The sequence below is a fragment of the Engystomops pustulosus genome, chromosome 4 (assembly GCF_040894005.1).
Source record: "Engystomops pustulosus chromosome 4, aEngPut4.maternal, whole genome shotgun sequence".
Classification (NCBI taxonomy): Eukaryota; Metazoa; Chordata; class Amphibia; order Anura; family Leptodactylidae; genus Engystomops; species Engystomops pustulosus.
In genome coordinates, this window is record NC_092414.1 from 136,142,244 (window position 1) to 136,163,878 (window position 21,635).

The 21,635-nt window shown below is 41.6% G+C and overlaps 1 protein-coding gene across 2 annotated transcripts in view; it reads right to left on the minus strand.

Moving 5' to 3' along the window:
• Positions 1 to 255: 255 nt before the first annotated feature.
• SND1 (staphylococcal nuclease and tudor domain containing 1) overlaps positions 256 to 21,635 on the minus strand; it is a 402,857-nt gene continuing 381,477 nt past the window's right edge. For both annotated transcript variants that reach the window (XM_072147568.1, XM_072147569.1), the window contains exons 19-24: positions 19,689 to 19,812; positions 12,726 to 12,795; positions 4,619 to 4,732; positions 4,333 to 4,536; positions 1,406 to 1,450; positions 256 to 778 (exon numbers count right to left, since the gene is read on the minus strand). In XM_072147568.1, the coding sequence (XP_072003669.1) occupies positions 713 to 778; positions 1,406 to 1,450; positions 4,333 to 4,536; positions 4,619 to 4,732; positions 12,726 to 12,795; positions 19,689 to 19,812 (623 nt within the window). In that variant the 3' untranslated portion in view covers positions 256 to 712. The remainder of the gene's footprint in view (positions 779 to 1,405; positions 1,451 to 4,332; positions 4,537 to 4,618; positions 4,733 to 12,725; positions 12,796 to 19,688; positions 19,813 to 21,635) is intronic.

Here is a 21,635-nt window from a genome sequence, read left to right on the forward strand (position 1 = left end):
CTTCTCCAACTAGCTGTATGTTTTAATCTACGTCATGTTAGATATACACATTTTCTGATATTTGAAATAAGGAAATAAGTATTATTGCTATAATGTAAATGGATCTGCACAGAACAGGCTATACAATGGCTGTAAGGTTAATGTACGGAAGCAAGTGTCTAAGAGCAAACATTTGGGGATCATTCATTATGTGTAGACAATTCCCACATGCAAACATAGGAAAGACTTGTGCGCCTGCTTTTCACCACAACACAATTATGTTCTTAGAACGCTGTACTTTATTGAGCCATTAAATACACAAGACAAAACATATGACCCGGGACACTGGATATGCGAGGGAACAATTACATTTTTAAAGGATTTATAGGACTGGACAAATAAAAACTCATCATTTAATTTGAAAAACATGATTTGAAGACGTAGGACTGAGTTACAAGAGAACATACAAAACTAATATCAGTCCAAATAATTTTTTTTTAATAAAAAAAGAAAATAATACCCAAACAATTAAAAGTTAGCATATGATGTATGAACCGTGAGCACAGTTATTTGGGAGGTTTTTCATTGATGCAAATACTTGTCCAGGATGAACCCTGTAATCCCCTTCCAGTGTATATGGTGTTATCTGCTGGGACTGTTCTTCTCAGGGAACGAGAGATGGAAAAGCCAGGAAGAGGGAGGGGTCTCTTGTCATCTTTGGAATGGCATCCTTCTAGCGACTGTAACCAAATTCATCTGCATCATCAGCACGAAAGTCTCCATAACGCCACAGGTTCAACTACACAAAATAAAGGAACATTTTTAAGTATGTCACTCCACAGATGAGAGGATATACCAAAGTCAAGCAAAAATAATCATAACTCCAGTGAAATCCTCTGGAACATATGTTAGGACAACTCTGTTGCTCTAGAACATTGATGGCAAACCTTTTGGGGACTGAGTGCCGAAACTACAAGCAAAAGCCACATATTTTTCACAAAGTGCCAAATGCCAATTTAAAGTAACTAAAGTAACTCACAGGTTTCAAACGTATTGGTGTCCTGAGGATATTAATACAGTAGAAAGAAAATTCGGATTATTATTGTAGTTTCCCTCTAAGGTCCCTTAACAGGATTAATCACAGGTCCGGAGAAGGGTCTACAATCATAATACAGCTCTGTCAGCACCTCCTTGCTCCTCCTGCGCTTCTAGTCTCTAAAATGGCGCTGAACGTGGCATGTACTAGGTTGCCCGTGCCTGCAGGAGGAGGTATTGAGACCTAAATGGTGACCTGGGTGCCCACAGAGAGGAACCCGTGCCATAGGTTCGCCATCACTGCTCTACAATATCCATGTAATAGGAGGGAAGTTGACCTCAAGTTGTACGCCAGCTTTCCCACAGCCATTCAAGTATAAAAGTTACTTACCCTTGCAGACTTAGCAGATTCCTGAGCATTCAAATACTCTGCAACCTGCAAGAAACAGAAAATAAAGCTTTCAGTGCAATGCATTTTACAAGTACCGGTAAGTGCACACATTCACAAGACATGAGACAAGCGATAGTAGCGAGGCCTTCGCTGTGCATAATATATAAGTGTAACTCCTTATGGAGTTTGACAGCAATCTGCTGTGATACTGGGAATCTGAACGTCTATTGAGAGGAGGTTATTGTGTCAGGCATGAGCTTGCGAGGCTCAGTGCAACGTATAAGCCAACATATCCCGTGATTGCAGAGCTGTAACAGAGCCCAACAAAGCTACTGATTACAGAAGCTTGCAGGAGACAATTTGGTTTTGCCAACAAAGAAAGCCAAGTACAGAACATGATCTGAAAAGCTAAGCTTTTAACCCTTGATTCTAAAATACAAGAATATTTTCAGTCAAGCAATAGGCCATATTTTAAAACATAAAACAGAGTTCCCGATAATTTGAGCACCATTCTTATCAGGATTAGAAGAGTAACTAGGTATGGCTGCAGTTCCTCAACCTCAAAGTGAGGAATGGGACGAAAAAGAATGAGAAGTAAAGACGGGTGTTTTGTAATTTGTAGGCACACTATGGCATTTAAGCAAAGTGCCCTACAAACAAAAAGAAAAGCAGATCCAATCTTATTTAGAGCATACATCCCCCCCCCCCCACACAGACAGCCCAAGATACCCATTCCCAATTTAGCACAAGAGAAATGTAGCAACAAGTTCCTTTGTTCACCACAATTAGAGGCCTGGGTGGCCATTTATTGGCCAGAATTAGCTGCCATTAGTTTTAATTTGGCCTTTAATGAAAGTGTCCTCTACTGGTGACAGGTATGCATTAAGGTTATGACCTGCAACAACATGTATAATTACTCCAATTCCTTAATCAATCAAAACATTTCTTTAGCTGCTGTTGGCTTTTTATGGGTTTTCGGCAAGAGATCAGAACAAACGACTAAAGGGAGAGAAGCGATTGCGTATTCTCATCCTGTCTCAGATGTGGGCATAAATGGACCTTGTTCAGGTACAATATCACAAAGATCACATAAAAGACATTAAAGCTAATAGACTTTAATGAAGGGCAATTGAAGTTACTTTAGGTATTTTATTACTTTGCAGCTAGTGTCTTCATTCTAAAGAATATGCTTACCACAGTTAACCAGCGTAAACCATAGATAATCTAGTTACTGACATTACGAATGATTTATAGCACGTTGGGTACATATATGCTGTGTTAATGAGGTCAGCAACCTCGCCTGGATAATGTATGCACCCTTATCTGAGTGGGGATTGAGACAAATGCTTTATGTCAAGTATTGGGCTGTAGCATCTTTGTTTAGATCGGATCTGCCTGCTTACTGCTTATTTTATATTAATATTAGAATATGTAATAAGGACTGCCATTAAAAAAATTCATTTACGGTATATTTTTTGGTAAGGCATACTACCCAGGATCGGCATGCACATTATCCATAACGTAGGACAGTTACTTCATCATGACACACTTCATCATTTCTGTGCCATTAGAAGGGACTGCACCCAGTTCTTGAACACTATGAATTCTCTCTGTATTGATTTACATTAGTTGGGCACTGGGGCTTACAGTAGTCAATAACCTCAGCTGAATATCAATTAAAATTCCTCCTGTAAATAAGTCCGTTAATGAGCTATCGAGTTGTGCAGGGGGAGGGTAGGGGCAGCTCCAGTTTGTCAGTTCCAGTTTTTTCTGTCCTGAAGTGGCCGAATGATAAATTATCCAGTGTGATGTTACACTATGGTTACTTGAGTAGCTGAATACTAAGCCTGCTGATACCCCATACAAAACAGTATAAAACTCTGCCAATCTACAAGGATTGTAGAAGGCAATTAGCTAAAGGAAAAATAAACAGATGTGCTATGACAATCTTACTATTACCTCTAATGCTGCCCTTGGGGTTATCTACTAAACTATGGGCCAATTCATCTCACCTTCACTTGCTTGCATGCCTTTTGTGTATATTTTTTTTTATTGTATGTTAGAGAAGCTATGTAAATCATACAAACAATATGGTAAGATTTTTCTAACATAACACTAGTGTCTTACAAAATGTTCACTTGTCACTTCACGTTGAGGGTATAAGTATCCTAGGGTCATACAGATGGCAATAACATACGCTGAAGCACATTGTTCCAGTAAATTGTATTCAGATGCTGGAAACACAGTGCGGTGCAGAGTAGCAGGCTGTAAAACCAACCATTCAACAAAAATACCTAAAAAAATTCACGCTGTATAATATCAATATCTGGTGTGATTGGATCCAGGGTCTAAAAAAAAGCTGGCTAATTTGCCGGTAAGTGTCATGTACTCGCCTGCTGATTTCTGACTAATATAAATTTCATCCATATTAAAAATCATCAAGTAAAGCTTTTTGTGATTGATGGTAAGAAGAGCAAACATATATAACGAGAGGACAAAGCAGGTGAACGGCAGTCAATAGACATAGACAGAGGGAGAAAATAGATTGCAGCTTTGGAGCTGTCAAGCTGAAAGGAAAAAACAAAACCATAAAATGAAAGGTCAACCATGCCATCCATGGCTTCTGCTACCTGCCAAATTATAACACATTCATAACACATGGATTATTGGAAAGTTAAAGAAAAGCATAAGAAGTCATTGTTACAACAGAATTTTAGAAAAAAACATTGCATTAATTTTTTTTTTTTTGTAATAGAATTGCTTAACTAGTCTACCGCATTTGGAACATTTTACAATAAATTTGGAAAATATGCCAGATTTGTAGACTTTTTTGTAATTTCCAAGAGTAAATACATTTTGTAAAGTAGTTATTTACATATACAGTAATAAACCAGTATAATATAAGACATAATATAAGATCTACTCACCAGTTTCTGAAACTGTTTCTCTTTGCGCACCTCAACCATGACCAGGCCCTCTTTCACTAAACCCAGGCCCACATCCTCTTTGGAGTCTGCAAATTGCAGGGTGACATGTGGACAGCCAGTGCCTGCATACTCCACATTCAACAAGCACTGTGTGTTCTGAATATCACGCACCACATTATCCACAACATCAGCACGAGCGTCTTCCTATAAGGGACAAGCAAGTGTCATGAATGACCACTATAAACAATCAGTAAAAGTAACCCAATTTTCTGGCTGGCGTACTCACATCTTGTGGCACTTGGATGAAAGCAAAACTATACTCGACTGCTTGTGCAGGGAGGGTACGAACACTGAAAGCTGTTGGGAGGGTCCCCAGGCGGGTGGAGGGCACTGTCTCTCTCTGCAAAAAGATAGAACAATAATGTAACAGTTTAATTACTGTATATAATATATATATATATATATATATATATATATATATATATATATATATATATATATACTCTTAATGACCTAAATATAAGGCTAGGGTAGGAAATACATTGGTCACAGCCTCTCCCACTAATGAAATGCCCAGCTGCCCTCTGTGATGAACATACAGGTATAAGGGAGATTCGCAGGCCAGATATTGTCCTGATCATCAAGCCACCCATATCCCTCACCTCCCCCCAGCCTCAGCTTAAATGGCCTAATTGAGCTAGGTTGTTTATGGTCACTCCAGGAGGGTTAGCTTCAAAGGATCTCCTCAGCCAAATTGTCTCTGAAGACTTGAGCAGATTTTCCGTCCAATTTTCAAACAGATAAAGATCCAAAAACACTCTTAAACCAATAGGTTGAATTAGTACAGTTATGGAGTTATGGTCCCTCTCACCCCAAGAACAAATACATTTTTGGATTTGTTATCTTTAGGAGATCACATTGGTCCAATTCCTAGGGCTCTAGCACCCTTGGGTCCAGAGATATAAATATCTCTGGATAGGACCCATAGCAAATGGGTCAGGTTTGGTATCAATGGATCCAGGGATTCACTCTGATCCAATGATACCAGAACCATGACCCTACAACTTCCATTTGGGAAGCTATGGCTTCTCCAGGCCCCTGGATGTCATACCAGGTAGGAGGGACCCATGACCCCTCCTGTTGGGTGGACAGAGGTGTGTCTGCACCTGATATAATCAGACACCTCTAAGGCCGCATCGTTGTTTGTCAGAGAACCATTTTAACATCAAGAGCAGAGAAGGATCTTAAAGGTGTGGACTATCAGGTTCCATTAGGCCCACATACAAGTTAATTAACTTACTGAATTGCTGATACGTGTAGTGCTACCTTGTATTTTGTACTCTGTGTAACTGTATATATCTCTACTATATATATTTTTTGTTTTGTCTAGTGTACCCTTAAGGCAATTAAATATAAAATTTAAACTGCGTTCTTTTATCTACACTCACCAGCCACTTTATTAGGTACACCTGTCCAACTGCTCGTTAACACTTAATTTCTAATCAGCCAATCACATGGCGGCAACTCAGTGCATTTAGGCATGTAGACATGGTCAAGACAATCTCCTGCAGTTCAAACCGTGCATCAGTATGGGGAAGAAAGGTGATTGGAGTGCCTTTGAACGTGGCATGGTTGTTGGTGCCAGAAGGGCTGGTCTGAGTATTTCAGAAACTGCTGATCTACAGGGATTTTCACGCACAACCATCTCTAGGGTCTACAGAGAATGGTCCGAAAAAGAAAAAACATCCAGTGAGCGGCAGTTCTGTGGGCGGAAATGCCTTGTTGATGCCAGAGGTCAGAGGAGAATGGGCAGACTGGTTCGAGCTGATAGAAAGGCAACAGTGACTCAAATTGCCACCCGTTACAACCAAGGTAGGCAGAAGAGCATCTCTGAACGCACAGTACGTCGAACTTTGATGCAGATGGGCTACAGCAGCAGAAGACCACACCGGGTGCCACTCTTTTCAGCTAAGAACAGGAAACTGAGGCTACAATTTGCACAAGCTCATCGAAATTGGACAGTAGAAGATTGGAAAAACGTTGCCTGGTCTGAGGAGTCTCGATTTCTGCTGCGACATTTGGATGGTAGGGTCAGAATTTGGCGTCAACAACATGAAAGCATGGATCCATCCTGCCTTGTATCAACGGTTCAGGCTGGTGGTGGTGGTGTCATGGTGTGGGGAATATTTTCTTGGCACTCTTTTGGCCCCTTGGTACCAATTGAGCATCGTTGAAACGCCACAGCCTACCTGAGTATTGTTGCTGACCATGTCCATCCCTTTATGACCACAATGTACCCAACATCTGATGGCTACTTTCAGCAGGATAATGCGCCATGTCATAAAGCTGGAATTATCTCAGACTGTTTTCTTGAACATGACAATGAGTTCACTGTACTCAAATGGCCTCCACAGTCACCAGATCTCAATCCAATAGAGCATCTTTGGGATGTGGTGGAACGGGAGATTCGCATCATGAATGTGCAGCCGACAAATCTGCGGCAACTGTGTGGGATGGATCAAAATCTCTGAGGAATGCTTCCAGCACCTTATTGAATCTATGCCACAAAGAATTGAGGCAGTTCTGAAGGCAAAAGGGGGTCCAACCCGTTACTAGCATGGTGTACCTAATAAAGTGGCCGGTGAGTGTAGATTCACAATTCCCCAAGATTCGCTTATATACATATTACCGGGTTGGTTCCTCACAATATATATTACTGTTACGATCCGGGCTTATATTAAAGCAGAACTGGTGGCAGCTCCTTGGCTTCAGCGTTGTCATTTATTGTTGTGCCATATCAAGAAGTTGTGTGGACAATTTTAAATCACTCCTGCTCCTCTCAGAACCCGTTCATTCTGGAAGCGTCTAGACAAAAGGATAACTAAGTGTACCCTTCAGGGGTCTGAAACAACACAGTTTCCTTCACACCCTCCACTGACGAGATGCCCAGCCGCCTCCCTCCACTGACGAGATGCCCAGCCGCCTCCCTCCACTGACGAGATGCCCAGTCGCCGCCTCCCTCCACTGACGAGATGCCCAGTCGCCGCCTCCCTCCACTGACGAGATGCCCAGTCGCCGCGTCCCTCCACTGACGAGATGCCCAGTCGCCGCGTCCCTCCACTGACGAGATGCCCAGTCGCCGCGTCCCTCCACTGACGAGATGCCCAGTCGCCGCCTGCCTCCAATGACAAGATGCCCAGCCGCCGCCTCCCTCCACTGATGAGATGCCCAGCCGCCGCCTCCCTCCACTGAGATGCCCAGCCGCCGCCTCCCTCCACTGATGAGATGCCCAGCCGCCGCCTCCCTCCACTGATGAGATGCCCAGCCGCCTCCCTCCACTGACGAGATGCCCAGTCGCCGCCTCCCTCCACTGACGAGATGCCCAGTCGCCGCGTCCCTCCACTGACGAGATGCCCAGTCGCCGCGTCCCTCCACTGACGAGATGCCCAGTCGCCGCGTCCCTCCACTGACGAGATGCCCAGTCGCCGCCTGCCTCCAATGACAAGATGCCCAGCCGCCGCCTCCCTCCACTGATGAGATGCCCAGCCGCCGCCTCCCTCCACTGAGATGCCCAGCCGCCGCCTCCCTCCACTGATGAGATGCCCAGCCGCCGCCTCCCTCCACTGATGAGATGCCCAGCCGCCTCCCTCCACTGATGAGATGCCCAGCCGCCTCCCTCCACTGATGAGATGCCCAGCTGCCTCCCTCCACTGATGGGATGACCAGCTGCCTCCCTCCACTGATGGGATGACCAGCTGCCTCCCTCCACTGATGGGATGACCAGCTGCCTCCCTCCACTGATGGGATGACCAGCTGCCTCCCTCCACTGATGGGATGACCAGCTGCCTCCCTCCACTGATGGGATGCCCAACTGTCTCCCCCCACTAATGAAATTACCTGCAGCAGCCCTTTTATAAAAAAAGCAAATTAACTCCTTTCCTCTGGTGATCCTCTTCCCTATAGGCTTCCTGTGTAACATCACGGGTAGAAATGGGTCCATGCTTACTGCCTGCTTGCTCACTATGTCGTCATCAGGCCACATCATACTGTGTGTATGGGCAAAGTTCATGGACCAGTCAGAAGTAAGCACTAAGTTTATTTTACTCCAGTATAAGCCAATGTGGGGCACATTGTGCTGCAGACATTGGCTTATACTCCTATACGGTACTCTGATAAAACAAATTGTATGCACTATAATTTCACAGCCAAAAGAGGAGACTGCATCTAGATCACAGTCTACAAAACTACAGGAGAAGCTGAGCACTCATGAGTCCACCATCAACATCCTCAGTGCATTTATATATATAGACAGTAAAAGCCTACAAGCATGCATATTTATATAGAGGTTACAACGAACGGATTAATCTTGGCAATCACAGGCTGAGGGCGGTTGCCGGCAGCTGAGAGATGAAACGATGTCAAGAACAAAAATACATGTTAGCTGAGGGGCAATCCGGGGGCCGGAGTGGTTTCTTTGCTGCAAGTTCATAGCTGCCCTGCTGAGCAGCCTGCGGCCTGCGCTTGCCCCAAGTTAGGAGGGGGAACAAAAAGCTCTGTTGACGATGTGAAAAAGAGAGACAGCTTAAAACCATGTTATGAAGCCATAAACTAAAAAGGAGATCTAAAGTGGCCCCTGGAATGAGAGAAGGATACATCTAGAATATTCTGATCATGAATAACTTTATGTGCTCAATATTTCCTTAGCATTAAAATAAGAGTCTTGACAGAAAGAAAAAAAATACCCAATACTGAAAACAGTAATAATGCAAAATCAATGAATGCAAAGGCAATAAAATTGCAATGAAATAAAACACACTCTTCTCCAAACTTACAACTAATCTCCAAAATGTCAGATTACTTTTCATTTAAGAAAAAAAAGTATCTCTCATGCCAACCCTCTAAGAAAACTACATTCATAGAGGAGATTGTAAGATAATTTAAAACCCAAAGTATAATTGGTTCCTTCACTATAGTGGTTTTTGCCCGATTTTGGATCAACATTGTAGACAAATCAGTTGGGTATGTATCCTGTGTCAACCTTACTATGGAAGTAGGTGACCAGAAGGTGTACCATGTCTTTAACCCCTTAAGGACGCAGCTATTTTGTAGCTTAAGGCTCAGTCCCATTTTTTGGATTCTGACTTGCGTCGCTTTATATGGTTATAACTTTTGAACACTGTTACTTATCTAAACGGTTGTGAGATTTTTTTCCCCCACATGATGTACTTCATTTTAGTGGTAAATTTTTGCTGATAAGTTTTGCGTATACAGGCGGTCCCCTACTTAAGGACACTCGACTTACAGACAACCCATAGTTACAGACCCCTCTGCCCACTGTGACCTCTGGTGAAGCTCTCTGGATGCTTTAAAATAGTCCCAGATTGCAATAATCAGCTTAAAATTGTCTGTAATGAAGCTTTATTGATAATTCTTGGTCCTATTACAGCAAAAAAATTTGAAACTCCAATTGTCACTGGGAAAAAAAAAAAAAATTGTCGGGAACTACAATGATAAAATATACAGTTTCGACTTACATACAAATTCAACTTAAGAACAAACCTACAGTCCCTATCTTGTATGTAACCCGGGGACTGCCTGTATTTACAAGAAAAAATGAATTTTTAGAAAAATTTGCCATTTTCGAAATTCAAAATCATTGCGTTTTCAGGCAGATAGATTTACCACCTAAATAACTTGCTGAATAACATTTCCCATATGTCTACTTTACATTTTCATAAATTAACCAGACATTTCAAAAATTATTTTGAAGTCACGCGGCTTATAAATCCAATAGCGATTTTCTGTATTTTCAGAATTTACTATTTTGGGGATAAATACTGTTTAAAATTAAATTTCACATATTTAGCATTAAAACCCCCTATATAAGCAACCCATTATCAAATCTGCACCCCTCAAGCTATCAGAAACAGCTTTTAGGAAGATTGTTAACCCCTTGAGATTTTCATAGTAATTGAATCAAAATGGAGGTGAAATTTAGAATGGTCAAAGTTTGTCGGTTATACATTCATTTAGCCCTAAAATTTCCACATTTCCAAAATATAAAAAGAGAAAACCCACCACACAATTTGTTCTGCAGTTTCTCCCGAGTACAAAGACCCCTGATATATGCCCTTACTTGTTTTATGGGCGCACAACGTGGCGCAGAAGGAAGGAGCGCCCTGCAGCTGCCAGGATTTTAGTTTCCTCATTGGCCCCTTTTAGAGGCTATAAAATTTTCGCTTTTCCATTATTGGGCCCATGTAACGGGATTTTTTTTGCGGGATGAGATGCTTTTTCCAGTGTTACCATTTTGGCGTTGGTATCACCTATTGTTGAAAATTTAGGAACTTTTTTTTGAGGTCACGGGTAGAAAAGCATCAATTCTGTACTGGATTTTTTACTTTTTTTTTTCGTGTTCACCGTATAGCCCAATAATCCTGTTATCTTTATTCTATGGGTGGATACGATTACAGGGAATACCAGACAGGAATATTTTTTCTTATGTTTTACTAAATTTGCCAATTAAAACCCTAATGTGGGGGAAAATCTATCATTTGTGCATCGCCGTCTTCCAAGTGGAATTGTTACGTTTTTGGCTACAGAGCTGGTTGATGGCTTCTTTTTTTTGCGGGACACGTTGTACTTTGCAACAGTATCATTCTGGAGTACATATGTTTTCTTGATCCCTTTTTATTGCATTTTTAGTGGGATTCAATAGGTAAAAATCATAATAATTTTTGGCATGTTTTTAAAGTTTTTTTTTTTGCTGCGTTCATCGTACGGGTTCAATAGTTATTTAGTTTTATTCTACGGATTGTTACGAAAGTGGTGATACTATATATGTGGGGTTTGTGTTATGATTTAGACTTTTTTGAGAGTTCTATGTCTCTTTATATGTTTTGGGGCTTATGGGCATTTTTAGTGATTTATAAAGTTATTTTTTATTGAAAAAACTTTTTTTTTTTACATTTTTTACTTGATCCACCATGGGACATGAACAAGCAATCATCTGATTGCTTGTTCATGATAATACTCTGCAATACTTGCTGAGTTACTTACTGTATTGCAGGGTATTAGCAGTGTCAGCCTATGCCCTTGCATAGGCTGACACTGTGCCTTTAAGATGACGTCACAGACGCCATCCTAAAGGCACTGCCTTATGGCATCTCTGAGGTCCCAATCGGACCCCAGAGATGCCATAGCAACGATCGGCACCCCCACGCCGTTTGCGGGGGCGCCGATCGTTGCTATGGCATCTCTGGGGTCCAATTGTGGGGGAAAGACCCCCGGAAAGCATGTTAAATGCTGCGGACAATTTGCAGAGCTGAACCGGCATCGTCTCTGCGCAGTAGCTGTACTGCGCTGAGCGCTATTCGCAGGACTCAGCACAGTACAGCTACGGCGCAGGGGTTAAAGTAAGAAATGTAAACAGGTCAAGTAGAACTTGACAGGTTCCCTTTAAAACACAAGCGGCTTGGTATGTAATGACTGTAAGGAGGTTTTGGTATTACACGGTTATTGTATAAGATTTTGAGACCGAAGCATGCTATGACATAAAGCAAAACAAAATAATCTGCAGAGTAATACACATTCACAGCAAAAGTCAAACAGCATGATGGGAAAATCCAGTGTAAAATCATGTATTAGTAGTTTCTCTGCTACATTAAATACATAAAATGTAATTGCTCCCATAATTGTTAGGCTCTTAGACTGCTCTGGATGGTGTGAGGAAAGTTCATCTCTCTCAATGCTGGGAATAGGTTTGTTTGTTTGCTCACAGACCAGATTTACTCTAATCGTAGACACAGCCCTACTTTACACTGCGGCAGAGGGAAAAGATTCCATCTGAGGGAATAAATTAAATTGAGCGTTTTTTAAGAGTCCTCAGGGACCATGCAAGAAATGTATTTATGTAATATATATTATACAGAGACCAGGGAGATTTAGATCTCCTTCCAAGCTTGGAAAGACCTGGCTTTCTAATCCTTTTCAGTAGGTTAATGCTTTTGAATAGAATATTATCGGCTATTCAGGTAAGGTCACAGGCGGTTAATGCGGGGTCAGGAATAAATTCCTATAAAACGGCTTCTATGCGCTGATGTTTACAAGTGTCATTATAAAGATATGCATTATCACAACCCCTGATGAAAGCCTTACTAAGGGTGAGATATGATGAAGAGAGCAGTCCAAAAGCCATGGAAAAAGGACTAAAGCTCAAAACTGTGTGTGCTCACAGCACTATACTATACAGATGAAAGCACTGATAAAGCTGAACATTTCACATATAACATTCAAAAAACTTGTGGTTCTATAAGGGATAATCAACTCATTTATTCTTCTTGTCTCATGTTTAATATGGTGCAAATACTATAATGGACCAAGTTGATACTCACGTTTCCATAATCAATGTAAAACACATGCACCTTGGAGGGAGACTCTATCTTCTCCACACGAGCTCGGTACCTGAAAGGATAAAACAAATGAGTAGTGAGTTGTTTGTCCAATTTTTTTTTTTATCATTGCAGAAGCCATCACCACCGAGCAGTATTAGGCTACATTCACACTGCCGTTGCCAGCCCGTACCGTACTGGTCCTATCTTTTTCCGGGTACGTAGCGGTACGGTGCCGTGCGCCCATTGACGTCCTCCATACGTTAGTGTGAATGTAGCCTTAGAGTTAAGATACATAAAGCCAAATCAAACTTAAATGATGGGGCACTTAAAGGTTTATTTCCTCAAAGACAAAATTCTTAAATATACTCAGGATGACAAAATAACAATTCTCCAATTAAATGTTATGAACAAAAAGTCTGCATTTCACAGATATAATTACAACCTGTCTCTACCAGTCCTGGTGATTACATTTGGTTGTCCCTGGATACCAGAATAAATTCCTGACTATGAATGGGCAGATTCCTTTCTTGTACTGTAGGGGAGGGGAAGGAGGTAGAGAGCACAACAGACAGAGGTACTTCCTTGCAGTGGCAGAGTGCAGAGGAGCCACCAGCTCTACAAACTACAGACAAGATAAGGTCTTAATCCAAGGTGAGGGGATGACATATCAGTGCTGACTGTGTTTTATTGATTAGGTGAAGTACCAGAGCTGAGTGGGTCATTGTGTCTTATATCGGTCTCATCTCTCTTTTTCTAAGAGTCAGATATTAGAAGAATCTTCAGAGGCTAAATGAAAGTGTAGCTAATCCCTGTACCAAGATAATCTAAGTACATTGTCAGCACATCTCAAAGCATATAAGAATCATGAAGTGTCTGCTCAGTACGTCCCTTGTTAGATGACATTCCAGTATATTTAAAGGACACGACCGCCTTTTTGTCAGCTATAGAGAATCTGCCGTGGCAGGACGGCTTTCAGCTTACCTCGATTGATGTTGAAAGTCTGTATACCCGCATTCCGCAGGACCTCAGTGTGGAGGCTGTCCACCTGCTGCTGGGGAATGCGGGTAAAGAGGCAGACTATATTGAATTTGTGAGCGGTTCAGTCTTTAACTAGAGGTTGTCTATAAGTCAGATGTCCTTAAGTAGGGAACCGTCTGTTTGTTATCTATGGCCCCTCTGTGCTGTAGCTTCAGCGGTTCATGCAAAGTATAACAGGCAAGATGCAGCGAGAAGGTACTCTGCTTATACTTCCCAGAGCCCTTCAGAATCATAAGCATATATTTTAAAGTAGATTTTAGAAGTAAGGATGCCATAGATAACAAATATCAGAAGAGTACCACAGTCATAGTGCCTGGATTTATGAGTAAGAGTCCCAAGTTTATTATGTTTGATTTTGATGGTAGATTACCTTTAAAGGGAACCAATTACCATAATTTACCTATCCAAACTACCTGCCATGTTATGTAGGGCTATGCCCACGCATCAACCACAACTTTGTTTTTACTGTCCATCTGCTCCTTCCATGTCCAAACTTCACTTTACTAATTTGTAAATTAGGCTGAAGTGCCTCAGCACGGTACTTTGTTACTCCAGGTTCGAGCCAGATGTGGAGCCCTATAGCTGAAAGTGGAAGGTTTAGGAAAGGTGGTGGATGGTGGCACTGTAATGGGGACAGTTTTATTGCTGTGGACAAGCAGCCCTGAGGTCCTCTGCTAACTCCCAACTTAAACTTCAGCCTAATTTGTGCATTTTTAAAATAAAATTTTGTCAATGAAGGACCACATACAGACAAAGGTATTGGTGGCATCTGTGACCATAGACCTACATAACATATCAGTTCATGCAGGTAAATTATACAAATAGATTCCCTCTAAAGGTACATTGCTGTCTCTCTAGAGGACCAGTCCTGTTCTGTATCACAAAGACACCCAACTAGTTTGATGGTACATGGTGTAATGTGTTTTATTCCCCTTTCCCTGTATCACTGAGGCTAGTGAAAGGGGACCTTCAGCCAAGGTTGAAGGCAAGTGTTGATTCATACTGAAGGTTGTGTGGACAACCATCTCACTTCCTGTGCCTCCTGGAACTTGTGCATTCAGGGAGTGTCTATAAATAACAACAATTAACTGACCTTGGATACCCTTCAGGGATGCAAAATGCTCCCCATCCCCAACCCAAAGAAAAAGCATAAAAAGCGAGAGAACTTGGCTTGTCCAAATGCACGTGTAACATGTCCCAAGGGTATAATACTGTGTGGCTAATTAATAGATTGATGTATGCCGCTTAAATCCAATATACTAAACAACAGCTATAATTAGAGAACAGATATGTCTGGGAATTTGATGTTCCTTTTTAAAAGACATTTAAATCTGAGGCATTTTACTGAGGAAAAACTAAACTCTAAAGCATCATGCGTGTCCTCATTTATCAGACTGTCTGCCGGTGCCTAATGAGAGCAAGAAAAGGCTCATCGAATACACCAACTCCATCCATTCCTCTCAACAGGCAGACAATCATTCTGGGTTTTAATGGGTTACTGGGACTTGCATATATAAAAATACTTAAAAGGTTACTTCAAGAAGCTGGGAAGTGATACGTTCCTGAGGGCCTGGATGTGTTTGCCTTGCAGTTGCTCATCCCTCGCCCCCCCCCCCCACACACACACCAAGGAATCAGACATGGATACAGATATGGTCAGCACTGGAACAGACATGTGGTTGATGAATGGGTTACTGCGAAGATGATCCACAGACCTTGAAAATAGGATGTCATACTAAACTGCACCAGTGTACAGCACACTATTCACATAAGATTATGGTTCCCCAACATCTGCTGGTGGTGGAAGTACACATGTACAAATGGTTGATGCAAACGTACAGGTTAGGGACCAATCAGAGAAGGTATACATCGTGTGACTTATGACGTGTATGAACAGTAACATTATTAACCCCTTAACGACCTGGCCCTTTTTAGTTTTTTCACTTCTATTTTTCACTCGCCACCTTCAAAAATCTACAACTTTTTTATTTTTCCACATAAAGAGCTCCGTGGTGGCTTATTTTTTGCTAAACAAATTGCACTTCATAGTGACGGTATTGAATATTCCATGCTGTCTACTGAGAAGAAGGAAAAAAACGCATTTGTAACATTTTCTTGTGGGCTTGGAAATTACAGCTTTCACTGTACGCCCCAAAGACATGTCTACTTTATTCTTTGGGTCAGTGCAATCATGGGGATACCAAATTTGTATAGGTTTTATGTTTTCATACATTCACAAAAATTAAAACCTCCTGCACATTTTTTTAAAAATTTTTGCCATCTTCTGGCGCCAATAACTTTTTCATACTTTGGTGTAAGTAGCTGTGGGTGGTGTCATTTTTTGCAACTTTTGATGGCGTTTTCATTGTTTTAGTTTTTAGGACTGTGCAACCTTTTGATCACTTTTTATTGATTTTTTAAAATATTTTTCAAAATGGCAAAAAAAAGTGCCATTTTTCAAATTTGGGTGCTATTTTCCGTTACAGGGTAAAACCCAGTGAAAAATTATTATTATATTTTGAAAAATTATTATTACAGGCGGTCCCCTACTTAAGGACACCCTGTGACCTCTGGTGAAGCTCTCTAGATGCTTTACTATAGTCCCAGATCGCAATAATCAGCTGTAAGGTGTCTGTAATGAAGCTTTATTGATAACCCTTGGTCCCATTACAGCAAAAAAAGTTTAAACTCCAATTGTCACTGGGGCCAGAAAAATTTTGGTCTGGATTTACAATTATAATATATACAGTTTCGACTTACATATAAATTCAACTTAAGAACAAACCTCCGGACCCTATCTTGTACGTAACCCGGGAACTGCCTGTATTATATTTTGATAAATCAGACATTTTTGGATGCACGCGTCGATACCTAATGTGTTTGTGATTTTTACTGTTAATTAATATTTATATCAGTTCTAGGGAAAGGGGGGTGATTTGAGTTTAGGCTTTTTTATTACAATTTTTGTAATTTTTGACTCCCTAGGGTACTTTAACCCTAGGTTGTCTGATCGATCCTATCATATATTGCCATACTACAGTATGGCAGTATATGGGGATTTTCCTCCTCATATACGATAGCACATTGTAATGAATGGGATAAAACGAGACAGCCTCGGGTCGACGGATCGCCGCTCCCCGATGACGTCACGGGGAGCAACGATCCACTGCAAGATGGCAGCGCCGCCATCTTTTTTGAAGCCGCCGTTGGGAAAAAAAACCTGCAATCGGTGCTGGCACCGATTGCAGATGTTACCGGTAAGCCTTTGCTGCAATATGCAGCAAAGACTTACCAGCTATGGAGAGGGCTTGGCGCCCTCAAGCACTCTATACACCCGGCTCGCGCCGTACTAATACGGCGCAAGTCAGGAAGGGGTTGATGTGCAAGATTTTGTGCAACTTTAGCTCCAAAATAAAATCAGGCTTAAAGAGAACCTGGTATTCAAATTAGTCCACCCAAAATAAATACTGTATACTTATATGCAAGTCACCTGATACGAGTCCAATCACAGGGAGAGTTTTGCATCTTCATAGTTTCTTGCACTGCCCTGCCTCCCTATTCCTACTGCTACACTACACTCGGCTATATTAAATCAACCTTCCTCCTCATCCCTTCCTTGGGTGAAATGTCTCTCATTCATAAGGTGGCTGGGTTAGCAGTGTCAGTGAGGCAGTGGGGTATACAGATTGTATACTGTAGCTCCCGCCACCATGAGTGAAATAGAGGGCATCTATAAAAGTCTTTTTAAGAAGCATTGTGGTTCTAATCCCATGGATAGAGGCATCAGTGGAACATGTATAAAGACATCTAGAAATCTAGAAGTTTGTGTGTGTGTGTGTTCTCTTTAATGGACCTTATGATGCAGTGCTTAAGATTTGGAACTACAGTATACTTTCGTCGGTTCCAAGGATTCTTAAAATCTATTTTAGACTGGAAACCTAAAATAGGAGTGCACAATTATCAGAGCCAGCCACCATTACCAGGCTAGCGAGTTGGGCTTCATTGTAGAAATACCTATAAACTGTAGAAAAATGTGCTAGATACATTGGTCTACAGGCAGAGACCAATAGAGAACTAACACTGCTAGCTATTAATGGCCTGTTACATTGTGTAATATACCATGGACTAGATATCCTGACAATGCAAGCAAGCAGCATCTGTATGTCTTAAGGGATCAGCAGCAGTGCATCCCTCATCAATCTCCCACACTTCTGAGCTACAATGCGTGAAGATATTGAAGAAATCCTGGTCATTATTAATGACTTGTATCCTCACAATGACCACACAGGACAGCAGACATAGGTTGGGGGGTGGGGGGGTGGAGAGGTATGATACCACTTTAATATTAATAAGATAGATTTAAAATCTATAACCTCTGAAAGTAGTTCACTACCCTGTTAACCCTTACTGTACAAGCTATGCTGTACTCAGTATTAAAGCCAGGATTCCCATGAAAAAGATGCATGTTTTATTTTTGTACAATAGAATAAAATATATTTAGGATTTAAAGTATGACTCTTCGCTCATAAAAATCAAGGCATTTTTAATGCAAAAAAAACATGTGTCTGGGTAAACATTGGGTATAGGGCTGTGGAGTCAGTGACCGCTTTTGTGTTTTCGGATTAGTGCTAAAATGGACCAAATCTGAAAACATTTTGACATTTCCTTTAAATGTCTGTTCTATTCCTTTTCTAAGGATTTAGGCCAGGGATTAACAACATTTATTGATCCATACTGTCATACTGCTCAACTTTAAGAGGCACATCACTAACCAGTACCCTAGGTACAGCACAAAATGCCACCCCAGAAATTATAAATACCACAGAGCAAATGATAACAGTACTAGAGACCACATAGCAGGCTTAAAGGAAATCTACCAGAATCAAGGATTGTAAACCAAACACACTTTCATGCTGGTGTGGCAGAATCTGCTTTTCTTTTAGCTTCTTATCCCCTTGACATAAGAAGCTAAAAATAGCAAATCCTGCCAGAGGGGGCACATACCTGCATGTAAGCATTCTCAATTTACAATCCTTGATACTGGAGACATCTAGAGCATAAAACTAATAATAGTGGAGACTCCAGAGCAGACAAAAATATAAATAAATCCTCTCTTTTTCTGGCTCTTGCAGCCTCTGCTCTGTGTTCAGTGCTGGTTGTATGCGCTGGCATCAGGACCCGGAACAGAACTGTGTCAGGAGCAGTACAGTTGACAAGAACTTACCACGCTGTTTCCAGACCTCAAAGCATAATACCAGTGTCAGGACAGAGAGCAGAGCAGCAGGAGACTACCCAGGAGCAGTATGAATGTCTAAGCTGCACTCACCTTTACCCGGCCTCCTGCACCAATGAAACCTTCCATCAGTTATGGAAGCTCTCATTGGACTCATTGACTGTCAGCATTGTGTGGACCGCTACTAATGGTTTGACAGGTGTATGTGGCCTGTTGGCGTGGCTTGTTCACCCTTGATCCCCTTTTAGTTGAGATTAATGTGTGCTGCACTTTATGTACATGCTAAGGGAGTGATGTTCCTATCAATCAGATGAATAAGGCACTGGAAAGGAATTCCCACATTTATTTCAAGCACTGCTAGAGTTACCAGGAAAACAGGACTGTGGTGTCAGAGACCATTTTTGTGGAGCTGGAGTCAGAGATGCGAGGTTTGGGAAATTGGCTTACCTACTCCACAAACCTGATTGGGTAAAGACAAAACTTCCAAAATTTGTATGACTATTGTGTGACTGAATGGACAGAGCTGATGTGAACCAAACCTCAAAAATAAATGTAGCAGAAATATAAAATTACTAGGCAAGCAGTTGTCTGAACATTGACTTTCAGGTTGGGTCCCAAACATATGTTATAGCACTACCAGCACACAAAACAAGGCTTTAGGAAAGGTGGACCAACATTATCATCTGACTTACCATTCTCCATCTATAAATTTAGCAATGCAGTAATCTCCACGGCGTGGGGCAAAGGACCCTTCCAATGGGGGACTGCTAGCAATTTCACTCCTCATGCTCTCCATGAGTTTCTCAAGCTGTGTACCTGTGGGGCACAAATAATAATTGACTTAGGATAAAATAAAGGAATACCCATTGTACAGCAAAAACACAGAAGGGCAGTAAGAGAAAGTCAGGAAAGCCCTCAAAAGTATTAGTATAGATATGCCTACAAACACTAGAGGAGCAGTTAGTACAATGGAGTGCAGGCTGCAGATCCTTGTTAGGGAAAAGAAACTCATAATAAAGCTTATTTTCCCAGACCACTTCAAAGCAGAGAAAATATACCTTCCTTGAAGCAGCTACAAATTTCAAAGTTTGCGTCTTTAAATGAACATTTAAAAAAAAAAAAAAAAAGAATCCGGAAGTATATCAACAACCATGCGCCCACTACAACCTGAAGGTGCCGCTGGCAACCCTGAGCCTCTGTGTTATAGATATATGTGGCAGCAGCGCAATGAAATGGAGCAAATTTATTTATTTTTATCCACCCCACTGGGACCTATATAGGAAAAAACCTTCATCCTTTAAGGCGCATTCCCATATACAGGCAGTCCCCGGGTCACATACAAGATAGGGTCTGTAGGTTTGTTCTTAAGTTGAATTTGTATCTAAGTCGGAACCATATACTTTATCATTGTAATCCCAGCCAGAACTTTTTTGGTCTATGTGACAATTGGATTTTAAAAATGTTGGGTTGTCTTAAGAATCAATATTAACACTAAAGCTTCATTACAGACGCCTGTGATAACTGTTATAGCTGTTTGTTGTAGCCTAGGACTAAAGTACAATAAATTACCAATATCCAGAGGTCCGTTTGTAACTAGGGGTCGTATGTAAGTCGAGTGTTCTTAAGTAGGGGACTGCCTGTAAATCGGTTCATTAGTTTTTTCAGGGAGTGAAATGGATCATATTGTTCCCATTTGGTTGCAGAAGGCATCTGGCGCTTCAGTTTCATGTCTGGATGTCCCCCTGCAGCAGATTATGCAGCGAATGTGAATACTGCACTGGTGCAGAGGATGTGGGGGAGAAGTGGTGTCCATCCTGCTAAGACATAAGACACCTGGATGGATACAAATGATATCCAGCTTTATAAGCATTGTATAGGACATATAATACAAGTTATACACTTGTATAATACACTTATTACAGAAATGCTTAAAGAGGCAAGTAGGTGCCTTGGGTTTATCAAAGGATTTAGATTCATGCACTTCCACTTTATTAGGTACACCTGTCCAACTGCTCGTTAACACTTAATTTCTAATCAGCCAATCACATGGCGGCAACTCGGTGCATTTAGGCATGTAGACATGGTCAAGACAATCTCCTCCAGTTCAAACCGAGCATCAGTATGGGGAAGAAAGGTGATTTGAGTGCCTTTCAACGTGGCATGGTTGTTGGTGCCAGAAGGGCTGGTCTGAGTATTTCAGAAACTGCTGATCTACTGGGATTTTCACGCACAACCATCTCTAGGGTTTACAGAGAATGGTCCGAAAAAAAAAAAACATCCAGTGAGCGGCAGTTCTGTGGGTGGAAATGCTTTGTTGATGCCAGAGGTCAGAGGAGAATGGGCAGACTGGTTCGAGCTGATAGAAAGGCAACAGTGACTCAAATCGCCACCCGTTACAACCAAGGTAGGCAGAAGAGCATCTCTGAACGCACAGTACATCGAACTTTGAGGCAGATGGGTTACAGCAGCAGAAGACCACACCAGGTGCCACTCCTTTCAGCTAAGAACAGGAAACTGAGGCTACAATTTGCACAAGCTCATCGAAATTGGACAGTAGAAGATTGGAAAAACGTTGCCTGGTCTGATGAGTCTCGATTTCTGCTGCGACATTCGGATGGTAGGGTCAGAATTTGGCGTCA